Source organism: Wyeomyia smithii, chromosome 2, assembly GCF_029784165.1.
Source record: "Wyeomyia smithii strain HCP4-BCI-WySm-NY-G18 chromosome 2, ASM2978416v1, whole genome shotgun sequence".
Classification (NCBI taxonomy): domain Eukaryota; kingdom Metazoa; phylum Arthropoda; class Insecta; order Diptera; family Culicidae; genus Wyeomyia; species Wyeomyia smithii.
The window spans coordinates 176,890,012-176,902,991 of NC_073695.1; the positions used below are offsets into that span (position 1 = coordinate 176,890,012).

At 40.1% G+C, this 12,980-nt stretch overlaps 1 protein-coding gene across 1 annotated transcript; it reads left to right on the forward strand.

Annotated features, from left to right (window-relative positions):
- Nucleotides 1-7,499: 7,499 nt before the first annotated feature.
- Nucleotides 7,500-10,560, forward strand: LOC129724246 (probable chitinase 10). The gene is made up of 4 exons (XM_055678970.1): nucleotides 7,500-9,436; nucleotides 9,494-9,558; nucleotides 9,620-10,229; nucleotides 10,284-10,560. Exons 1-4 carry the CDS (start codon nucleotides 9,430-9,432, stop codon nucleotides 10,454-10,456), a joined length of 855 nt encoding a protein of 284 aa, XP_055534945.1. The 5' UTR covers nucleotides 7,500-9,429; the 3' UTR covers nucleotides 10,457-10,560.
- The last annotated feature ends 2,420 nt before the right edge of the window (nucleotides 10,561-12,980 follow it).

The following is a 12,980-nucleotide window of genomic DNA, read 5'->3' on the forward strand; positions in this document are numbered from 1 at the left end:
AGTAGTTGCTTCCAGCACAACCTCCTACACAAGTACACCTGGAGGCCACCAAATCAGACCGAAACACAGATCGACCACGTTCTGATTGACTGTCGGCACTTTTCAGACATCATCGACGTCAGATCCTATAGGAGCGCTATCGTCGACTCGGACCACTACCTGGTGATGGTTAAAATGCGCCCAAAACTCTCCGTTGTTAACAACATTCGGTACCGACGCCCGCCTCGTTTAGATCTCGTGTGACTGAAGCAGCCCAACGTCGCCGGAAGCTACGCGCATTCGCTCGAAGCTACCCTGCCTGAGGAGGACCAGCTGGTGAAAGGTCCTCTTGAGGACAGTTGGAACACCATTAGAACAGCCATCAACAACGTAGCGGAGAGCGTCATCGAGCATGTGGGACGAACGCAACAGAAAGAGTAATTCGACGACGAATGTAGGAGGGTGATAGAAAACGAGAACGCTGCGCAGGCGGCTAAGATGCGCAGTGCCACTCTTCAGAATGTGGAAAGACATAGACAGAAGAAAATGCAGCTAACCGAAATCCTCCGGAAGAAAAAGCGCCAGAAAAAGGAACAGCTGCATCAATCTCAGGAAACTTGAAAGTTTTATCAGAAGCTCAACGCATCCCGTAGAGGATTTGTGCCGCGTGCCGAAATGTGCCGGGATAAAGATGGTAGTATTCTGACGGACGATCGTGAGGTTATCGAAAGGTGCAAGCAGCACTTCGACGAACACCTGAATGGCGCCAAGACAGGAGACCATGGCGGCAGAGAAAGCAGAATACGTGCCAGCCCCAACGATAGGCGAAGTTGAGGATGCCATCAAGCAGTTTAAAAACAATAAATCGGCTGGCAAGAATGGCCTCGGAGCGGAGCTTATAAAGATGGGCCCAGAAAAGCTGGCCATTTGTTTGCACCGGCTGATTGCAAGAATTTTGGGGTTATCTGTCCCATTTATAAGAAAGGCGACAAATTGGACTGTGGGAACTATCGTGCGATCACCGTTCTGAATGCCGCCTACAAAATGCTTTCTCAAATTATTTTCCGCCGCCTCTCACCCCTAGCCAACAGATTTGTAGAGAGTCATTGTGGAAGGACGGTCTACGACGGACCAAATCTTAAAAATACCGCATATCCTCCAGAAATGCCGTGAATACAGAACCCCCACGCACCGCCTATTAATCGACTTCAAAGCCGCGTATGACACTATCGACCGATAAGAGCGGAAGGTCATGGACGAAAACGGCTTTGCGGGGAAGCTGATTAGACTAATAAAGGCTACGGTGGATGGGACGCAGTGCTGTGTGCGGATTTCGGGTGGATTGTCGGGTCCATTTGAATCCCACAGGGGCTTCGACAGGGTGATGGTCTCTCCTGCCTGTTATTAAACATTGTGCTACAGGGTGTAATGAATTGAATCGGACATCAACACACGGGATACGATTTTCAACAAATCCAGTCAATTCGTTTGCTTTGCTGATGACATGAACATTGTCGGCAGAACAACTGCGGCGGTGGCAGAACAGTACACCAGACGAAAACGCGAAGCAGTAAGGATTGGGTTGCAGATAAATACGTCTAAAACTAAGTATATGCTAGCCGGCAAAACCGAAGCCGACCGACATCGTTTAGGCAGAAGCATTAAGATCTACGACGATGAGTTCCAGGTAGTCGACGAGTTTGTCTATCTTGGCTCACTGGTAACCGAGGACAATGATACCAGCCGTGAGATCCGGAGGCGTATTATCAGCGGAAGTCGGACCTACTATGGGCTCCACAAGCAATTGCGGACGAACAGACTAAGCCCCCGTACGAAGTGTAACCCTTACAATACGCTCATAAGACCGTTTGTTCTTTACGGGCATTAAACGTGGACAATGCTCGAGGAGGACCTGCGAGTGCTCGGAGTTTTCGAACGTCGGGTACTAAGGATGATCTTTGGCGGCATGCAGGAGAACGGAATATGGAGGCGAAGGATGAACCACGAGCTCGCGCAGCTCTACGGCGAACCCAGTATTCAAAAGGTGGCCAAAGCTGGACGGATACGCTGGGCAGCGCACGTTGCAAGAATGCCGGACAACTACCCTGCGAAGATGGTGTATGCCTCGAATCCGGCAGGAAGAAGACGACCAGGGGCGCAGCGAGCAAGATGAGTAGACCAAGTGGAGCGAGTTCTGGCAGAGAGTACACGGTATCCCAGGGATTAGAGAGCAGCAGCCAATAACCGAGTTGATTGGAGAAATTTTGTTTATCACGCTATGTCATGACGGAATACCAAATAAATAAGAGCAATTCTCGCTGAAACTAGGCCACTAGGAGCACAAGGTCTTTCAAATTTGATATAAATGCACATAGTTATTAAAAATAGAGAAGAAATGATAATGCCATTTTTGTTTGATCGAATTTGTTGACCCCTTGGTCAGGGCCGGATTTAGACGGTGGTAACGTTCTGAAAGGTGACGAGCAAAAAAAAAAGGTCGCCCAAGGACTAGGGGGCCCCTTGAATCGGGAGGCCCGGGGCATTTGCTCCCTTTGCCCCCCCTCAAATCCGGGCCTGCCCTTGGTCACCAAGGGGCGGAACAGTTTTTAGAAAAGCTGAAATTTTTGCAATTCTTGATGTATTATTTGAGCTGTATCTCTAAAGTTCGTTATGTAAAGTACTACAAGTAGCACCATTCTGTAAAGAGGAATGATAGAGCTTTCATTTGAAGTGATCAGAATTCAGGCCGCCATCTTGAATTTGGCCGCCATCTTGGATTATATTAGAAAAATGCAATTTTGACCGTATTCGCAACTACCGATTTTCGATCTGAGACCAGCATTGGAAAGCTGAGAAAAAATGCTATAAGATGCAAGAAAAAAATTAGGTGAGCATCAGTGTTAACCCATCGATTGAACCTATTTTCCAAGCTGAGTATTAAAATATTCAACGTATACCGCGCGATCAACGTAGTAACCTGTCTACTGAGACCAAGTGGATGCACATGTTATAACCCTACTAGCTCCATATATGGTCGGCGTGCAACCAGACCGAACCAAGCGCCAGTTTTTTGAAAATTGAGTTTTCAACACCAGTGGATGTTAAAATTGATAATTTATCTTTCATGAAAAAAATAAATCATCTGAACAGTTCATAATGATCTTATAACAAAATTTTTCTGCAGCAGCTTGCAGGAAACATACTGGGTGGTTAAACTTTGATCGCCGATTACTCGTAATAATGTTTTTGGCACTTGGTTCGGTCTGGACGCACGCCGACCATATCATAATCGATTGGTGCTACAACTAATACGCCACTACTGTTTTTTTGAGTTTAGTGAAAATAATGAATACAACACTAACATGCTTGATACTAACAAAGCGATAAGTTTTTTATTACTGAGCAGTTCCACAAAAAATGTCCCAGATTTAATGTTTTATTTATATTGTTATTTTTAATTTGGCTGAAACTGTGCATAGGCAAAAAATGCCATTCTGTGCTACTGGTTTAATTTTTTGCAACACGACTCATTTTTTTTTACAAATATTTTCAGGGCTAAAACGGTTTGTTTGATCGGTATGACGTCTTCTATCATTTACCCCCTGGACGATAATAGGTAAAACCTGACGATAATAGAGCCGATACATATCTAAAAAGGCTATTTTTTTATAAAAACTACAAAAGATTACCTAAACAATGCAACCAAAGAAAAAGTTATAGAGTGTATATTTTTTTCGGAGAGACAAAATTATTATCTACAACTTTTTAGAAGACGTCAAACCGATCAAACAAACCGTTCTGGCCCTAAAAATATTTATAATCATAAATACCTTCTCGAAATAGCATTTTCAATTGCTTCTCAAAAATGAGTCGTGTTCCAAAAAATTGAACCAATAGCATAAAATGACTATAGAAACGTCTATGCAAAGTTTCAGTCAAATTAAAAATAACGATACAAATGGAATATTAAAACTGGGACATTTTGTGTAAAACTGCTTAGTAATAAAAAACCTATCGCTTTGTTTTTTTTTTTTTTTTTTTCTTGTAAAAATGCGGTTTATTGGTCAAGAAAATAATAATACTAATTTACATGAATTCATTAATTAAACTTCGGTATCCAAAAAAAAATCTAAATTTTGAATATCAATCTCATCGTTATGTTCGTTGATGTAAGCTATATAATTATTGACAAATTTTAATATACGAATCCTGAGTGGATATGTAATCCCTAGCAGTTGAGGTCTAACTAGCTCCGCAGCGGACAGCCTCCGCCATCCTCGGAAAAATGAATCAGTTTTGCGACGTAAAAGCTCCCAAGCTGGTACGACTCTTTGGCATTCGGTGAATTTATGCTGTAGTGTTTCTCTAGGTGCATTGCAATGTTGACAATTCTCTCTGTCGGTACGGCCAATACGTGTGGAGAGAATACGGTGTTCGAGTTTTTCATTTACAAGCATATAGAGTAGATTCTTCGCTTTACAACCCAGCTGTTTCATACCAACGTTTCTCCAGCACCTCACCCAATTCGTATTTGGATACTTCCTTTCTACTCGGGGTATATCTGTTAAGCTGATGTAGTGTTGGTGTATCAGACCAGCAATCGGGTTGTACTGCAAATTTATAGGCAGTTCGTTAAAATGCTGTCTAATCATTCTTACATCTGGAAGATTAGGCGGGATGATAACAGCTGAATTATTTTGGGTTGGCATGATTAGAGATTTGTAGTACGGCATCGCATCAATCTCTCGCATGTGTCTGCTAATAAGCAGAGCTTTACATTTTAGAGCTGGAAGCTGCAGCTTAAGGCTACCTTTGTTGTGATCACGTGCAAGTTGCTGTATTGCCACTCTTGCAGGAACTCTGTTCCATAAAAACGTACCTATAGTAGCGGTAATTTTCGCGACGTGTACGTTATTTGGAGGCAAAATAGATGACATAAACCAGATCTTGGATGTCATGTATGTATTGACTACCACTATCTTTTGGTGAAGAAGAGCATCCCAATTTAATTTGACCATTACTCTGATTGAGTTGGCAAAATATACTCCGAGAACTTTTATTTTGTCTGCCGTCTGTAACCAAGAAACTGGTATTGGATTTCTATTAATGAAACCGACATCCATCGGCATTGTTTTGCGCCAGTTGATTTTTGCTCCCGATATTTCCTCAAATTTTGAGAAAATTTCCCTCATTTCGACGATCTTCTCAAGAGAGGATGCGATGACGGTTATGTCGTCGGCATAGGCCACGATCAGATCATTTCCACTAATACGTTCGAGCTGTTTAAGTAACGGATGTAAGAAAAGGACAAAAAGATGCATGCTCATCGGATCACCCTGTCTAACTGAGCGTTTGATCGGGAACGGCGCCGATAGATGCCCGTTTATCATTAAGCGTGAAGACGATACACTGGCAATATGGGATAGTAGTTGAACAAAATCGGCATTTATTCCGAGAGCATACATGGTTCGATGGAGAAACGAACGACGAACTCTATCAAAAGCTTGCTCAAGATCAAACGAGACGAGCTTTGCTCTCTGTTTGTTCCTGATCAATTTCGCTATTCGATCCTTCAGAGCCAGAGTAGCTTGGTATATGTTACCGTCGGGATTAGCACACTTTTGCACATTGCTTATGATACGATGTTGTCTCATCACGTTTTCGAGTCTCACTTTCAGGATTCTAGCTAGAAGCTTGTAGTCATAATTTAAAAGAGAGATTGGCCTATACGCTCAAACAGTGTTGTCGGAGCCTTTCTTTTTCACTAATACGATCACCCCATCTACAAACTCCGATGGAACATTTGAATTAAGTGCCTCATTCAGCACCAGATTCAGCTCTCGGTGTATGATATCAAAACAGCGCAGGTAAAACTCTTTGGGTATGCCATCAGGTCCCGGAGATTTTTTTGCAGCACTAGATTTAATGGCTGAGTAAATTTCGGCAGTGGTGATTACACGCATACAGGCTTCATTTGCATCATCTTGCTCCGGGATGGCTCTGTCGTATTGAAAAGAGCCGTCATCGGGAACCTCGTTCTGCGTGTCGGCGTATAAACTAGTAAAGTATTGCAGCATATGTGATTCGATTTCTTCAGTGCTCTCCAGAACTTCTTCCCGATCGGTTTGCAGTTGTGTGATTGTCGTCTTCTTCCGTCTTCGTTCTCCGAGTTGATATGTTGATAGCGGCTCTCCAGCTAGAACGGTCTCGTTGATTTGGATGAACATCTGTGAAAATTTGCGCTGTAGGGTTAGCATATTGGCTTTCAGTCGATTTATGGTCTGCAGCGACTCCGGGTGGCCAAGTAGTCTGTTGTATGCTTGATTTAGTTGTGCGTATAATCTCTGGAATTCACCGTGAAATTCGTTGTAGGCGGCTCTAGATTTGTATTTAAAAAATTTTATTATTTGTGGCTTTGCGTAGCTCAGCCACCATAGTATCCATGATTGGTAATTTCGTCGTTGACGCGTCCAGTACTGCCAGCGATTTTGAAGCTCTTCAGTGTTTTCCGTTGTTATGATGTGAGGACGCAGTGACCAAAACCCTTTACCGTTTGGCCGCCCAAGGGGGGAGAGCGATTCGGAATGTAACAGCCTTGTGATTTGTAAAAGAGCAAACGTGAGCTTCGATGGTTCTTGCTTGCTCTCGCCGTCCTCGGTCTATGTAGAAACGATCAGGTCTGGCTGCAGAGTTGTGTATGATGTACGTAGGTCCGGGTTCTCTCGCTCTCAAATGCTCCCATACATCACACAACTGGAGTTGCCGTACGGTTGCTTGTAGAGAAGGGCTCATGTTGTATCCCGTTGCATCACACTGTCGTATTACACTATTAAAATCTCCACCAAGATGATGTGGTCAGTTCGTTGGCGAAGGTAAAAGGCTTTGTTAGTATCAAACATGCTAGTGTTGTATTCATTATTCTCACTAAACTCAAAAAAAAAAAAACAGTAGTGGCGTACTAGTTGTATTATCAATCGATTATGATTCATGGAGCTATTAGGGTTATAACATGTGCATCCACTTGGTCTTAGTAGACAGGTTACTACGTTGATCGCGCGGTATACGTTGAATATTTTAATACTCAGTTTGGAAAATAGGTTCAATTGATGGGTTAACACTGATGCTCACCTAATTTTTTTTCTTGCATCTTATAGCATTTTTTCTCAGCTTTCCAATGCAATGTCTCAGATCAAAAATCGGTAGTTGCAAACACGGTCAAAATTGCATTTTCCTGATATAATCCAAGATGGCGGCCAAGTTCAAGATGGCGGCCTAAATTCTGATCACTTCAAATGAAAGCCCTATCATTCCTCTTTACAGAATAGTGCTACTTGTAGTACTTCACATAACGAATTTCAGAGATACAGCTCAAATAATACATCAAGAATTGCAAAAATTTCAACTTTTCTGAAAACTGTTCCGCCCCTTGGTGATCAAGGGGTCAACAAATTCGATCAAACAAAAATGGCATAAATTTTTACTCTATTTCTAATAAATATGTGCATTTATATCAAATTTGAAAGACCTTGTGCACCTAGTGGCCTAGTTTCAGCGAGAATTGCTCATAAATAATAAACAACTCCGTACGATTCGTATGAGCAAAAAACACAGAAAATGTTCACGAATTTCGTAGAACAAATAAATCGCTGCACTTAGTAGGTTTAAAAACAAACGAGTATCTTAGAATTTTCACTACTAAAATGCACGCAGAAACATCGATGTTTATTTTCAAAAACGGAATGTGTGTTTTGAATTGCAAGCGATTGTTAATGTGCTAGTAGAGCAAGTACCGAAGTAGCTAAATCGAGAGTATTCTGGAGCAAGGTTTTATATACGAAACTAAAATCAACATCTTCGGATCTGATGGAAGACGTATGGTGTGGAGAAGGGAGTTTTATGTTCAACATTTGGTTCCCACAGTAAAACACGGTACAGTGAACAAAAAATGGACCGAAACGATGCCACGGCATTTGCAGGTAGTGCTAGACCCCAAGAGCGGCCACATCAAATACTAAATGATTAATATGTTATTTGCCACCAAGTTCAACTGATTTTTTATGTAAAAATAGAGCTATGTGCCCAATTGACCATGTCTGAATTGAAGATTTTTCATTTACTTTTTATATTTTTTTTTATATTCCATTTCAACTAGCTAAGATAACTCATAGAGGATCGATTCTATTAAGAAAAAAAGATGTTTTATTTCTTCATCTAAAACAAAAGTTGCTTCGAATTATCTATTTTTGAAATCCGCAAAACTAAAATACAACTAACCCATTCCCGGCGGGTGATGCCGTATGACATCACCTGACATCTAAACTCTGATTACAGCTTAGCATTTATACTTGCCCAAGTGTGTATGCTCAATTTCATGATTGACTGTATGTTGATTGCTTTCACAATTTTTTCATGCATGATTTCAGCCGAGAAGTTTTTTGAATAATTATCATAAATAGTTAATAAGTTATATTTAAATGATTAACTAATGTTTTTATATACATATGACCAACAGACGCTTTCTCAACAGTTGAGAAAGATTTTATCACTACGCTAGGTAAACTGAAACCGTTGGTACAACAAGAATTGTTCGGTAGCATCTGTTTAGTATATCGTCAAACATAGTCTAGTCTAGTGAGAATAAAATACAAGATGATAATAAATGACGTTGATTACAGCTGTCATGTAGTAGGTCATGATTATTTCGGTTGATGCAGTAATTGTCCGACTATTTTTTTCACGACAATATGACACTTTGAGTAGGAAACTCGAACATAAGGCATCGAGACAATGAAAACTATGAAAAATTACTGGGAGTTCGGCAGTATAGGAGTTGTATCCTAATGTTTACCAGAGTTGATGTATTATTTTTCAACACCGTGTGGATTAAAACAATTATGTTGTCAGTATAATACTGGTTTGAACTCTATCTTGCATTTTATTCAAATGACCATTTGGTGGAAATCGGTTCAGGCATTCCGGAGTTAAGATAGAACAAACATTCAAACGATCATAGATACAAATGTTAAGCTGCACACTGAGAATGATTTGCAATTAATTCTGAAGCATTCAACCATTGGTTACTCATACTATTTGTTATGTCTTATATGTTTATATGATATGCTATTCAAGCTATATGTACTCAAAAGACGACCTTAAACCATTTGTTTGAAAGCAAAAGGAAAGATAACACCTCTTCGTATCATTGTAAAAAGCAGTCATTGGGTAAAAACCAGTTCCCTGCGCTCTGATTTCAATTAAGATACGTTTTCCGTTACACTTAGCTGATACATGTTTAACATGCTTTTCTACTTTTAATAATATGTAACGGGTTATGTATGTATGACGCCAGTGATCAAAGGTATAAATATTACTGGCGTGCGAGTTGGAATCATTTGTTAGTATTTCCTTTTTTCCGAGTTATAGCAAAGCCATTGACAATTGTGCGCAGAAATGAAAGGTATGGATAGCTACATCGCAAAAATGTAGGCCTATTTTTTAATCTGTTGATTTCCAGCTTTGATTATAGTCCACTTTGGACTGCTGATACACATGGCCACCGCAAGGTTTATATCAGATAATGTAAGTTTTTGATAAATAAGCAAAAAACAGCTTTATCAGTTATGTACCCTTAAATACCTAGGTATGTTTGGCTATGCCGAACGGCCAAAAGTTACCCGTTACGAATGACTGCGGTTCCTATATTGTTTGTGTATACAATACACAAAGTATTCGCCACTGTGCTAGCGGAACATTGTTCGATCCAATGACAAATGTGTGCAACTGGGCGAGTATGGTGAAATGTGGCGAAACACCAACCCTGCCGCCATTTTGGCAGCCAACAACGGTCACAGAGCATCCCATTGTCACACAAATGCCAATAATAACCACTCCATTTTGGCTGCAAACAACTAGAGCTCCGATAATTGTGCCTTCGACTACAACTACAACAACTACCACAACAACCACCACACTAGCACCGATCACTACACGGGCTCCCGAGAAAAATCCTTACCCGAAATGTACTAGTGATGGATTCTACTTCATTCCTCACCCTTCGACATGTGAAAGTTATTACATATGTGCTTCTGGAATGCTTGTACTTCATAGTTGTGGCAAAGGAGTCTACTGGAATTCGGAAACAAATCAGTGCGACTTTCCTGCTAATACCAATTGCTCAAATTTACCGAACCCAGCAAAACCACAAACGTCAACTCCATCGAATGAAGTGACTACGGCATCTAAACTTCCGAGTAAGTAAAATTTTTCTCATAAACTCTCCAGTAGACTCATTTCTCCCTCTTCAGATTGCAGAAGCAGTGAGATTTTCCATCCAAGCATCGAGAATTGTGCAAAGTATTACATCTGCATCGGATCATCACCAATTTTGATGAGTTGTCCCTCGGATTACGTCTGGAATCCGAGGATTTCCCAATGTGATCGACCGGAAAATACACAATGCGCTACTTCCTTCAATTGAAAAACGGTGTGATGCGAGGTGGATACTAATTTTATAAGGTTGTTTAGATAATTTATTCCAAGATGATAGTCATTCAGTAATAAAATCTGATATGTTAAAATGGACATTCTCACTAGTCTGAAATTTACGAAGATGTATTTATCATCACTGTCGGCGAAAGCTTCAATGCTTATCTACATTTGTAAAGATTTTCGGAACGAATGTAATCGATAATTTAGCTTTTATCACGTATTTTGTGATTAGCCTCTAGCGTTTACTGCTCTGGTATTGTCGGGAGGACATATTAGCTGCTCTATCAGGCGTAATTGACTCTCAATAATTATTGTTCCAATTCATCAGCGTATACCATCTACAGAGAGTTGATAAGAAATGCCTATAACATTAAACTTCCATATAACATTTAACTTGAGTTTAACGATGACGACAATGGGACACCCGAAACAAATTACAATTCTAAGAGATGGCGCTGTAGTGGTAGTGGTAGTAAAATCGAAAACGAGAATTTCGTTTAATAACCAAAAAAACTGCTATTAGTTTCTCTGTTTTATATTATTCTAACTTTCTAGTACTTACTTTTACTATATTCAATAGGGTGGGGAAAAGTGATCGATTTCCCAGAACCAATTTTTCTGGTTCCTTTTGGGGTCCCAAACAACCTTGAACTTACCTGAAGTCGATTGGTTTTGTCTCCGCTTGGCGCATTGCATTTCAAATTTGTATGAAAATTCATATGGGAAAATCAACTTTTTTGCATTTACCTTTCTAGAGAGCTCAATAATGCTCTAATAATGCACATTATGTTAAAGTATAGTATTTCAGATGCCCAACAATTTTGCAGAAGACAGTGAAGAGCTAGAATGTCTTTAAGAAGAGCTATAGCTGTTCAAAGTTGAGTGGGTCGATTTAAATGCAGAAAATCTTGTTTTCTGCCAACATTACCAATGTACTGGCGTCAGTTGGATTCCCATCAGAAGTAACCTGTCGTAACGAGTTTATACACTCAGCTGGACCAAGCAAAAAAATTTTGGCCAATATTCTAGGCGTAGGTAGAATCTTTAACGTGTTTCAAAGGTTACTTCTGATGGAAATCTGACTGACACCGGTACACTGGCAGTGTTGGCAGAAAAAATGATTTGCAACATAAATTTCGACATACTCAACTTTGAACAGCTCTAGTATTTTATTGGCACACCCTAGCTCTTTAGTGTCTTCGTCCAAGCTGTTAGGCATCAAAAAAACCTACCATTTGATGTCATGAAACCTATGGTTTGAGCCATTTTGAGCTCTTTAAAATGGAAAATGCAAAAAAGTTGGTTTTTCTATACAAATCTCCATATAAATTTAAAAGGCAATGCGCCAAGCGGAGACTAAACCAATCGACTTCCAATAAATTCAGGATTGTTTGGGGCCCCAAATAGAACAAAAAAAAAACTTGGTTCTGGCTTTCTGCTATCAAGTTTCGTTTTTTCCACATAACGATTCCCCACCCTAATATTCAATCTATTTTTTTCAATTTAAACACAAGACCAGAGCCTAACAAAGTCATTTTCAATTGACAATTATCAGGTTATAGTGACGCATTGACCCGTCGCTTTCAATTGAAAAGTTAGAGTTCGAGCACTTCGTGAGTCAAATGAAAAGTTCGAGTTCGAGCACTTCGTGAGTCACATGACACACAGTCGAAAGCTCTTGCTGTGATTCTGACAACTGGCCCTTCCTTCAATTGATACAATACTTTTCAATTGAAAGCGGAGATTATCACTATCACTCTCACATGACGAATCTCAATTGAAAATGGCAATGAGCGCTGACGGAGACAGAAGGCTTCTATACAGTATATATATAGGAAAGAGGAAGGAAATATTGATCGGAACTTGCGTAACGAATTTATTGGAGGCCATTGCCGTTCTTACTATGGCCTACCATCAAACGACGCGATGCAGTGCTAATTTCAATTGAGACGCTGAAGGAAAGGATAGAGTCTCTCCCTCCGTCACTCTCTCCGTCGATTGAAATAGTCTTTAGTTTCATTTGAAATGATCCGAAAGAGGAAAGAGGGAAAGAAGTGATTCGTTGATAGTAGCCGAAAGGAATCAAGGGAAAATTAAACTGTTCGAATCCAAATGACAGCGCGAGTATATCAGTTTCATTGTTTTGTTTCGAAAATTTAGAACCCTGCACAAGACAAAAATTTCAATAATTTTATACATTATGCTTATAAAAACACCCAGTTTTATTTTTTGGTATTTTTTATTATAACTAGGAATAATCACCTTTTATTTGATCCAGAAGGATTAGAAATCGATCAACTAGTTCAAATGTTATGGATTTTTTTGAAATTAAATACAGGGTGACAAAAAAGTCCGGTCACACAGGAAAATCTCAATATTTCAAAGAATAAGAAGAAAATCTGAATCTGGCTTTCATAGCTTTATCATAGTTACTGAATAGTAACTCATAAAGATACTTTACAGACGATACCTCGGAATTACACCACCTTTCTTTGATCGAACCAGCTTCAGAC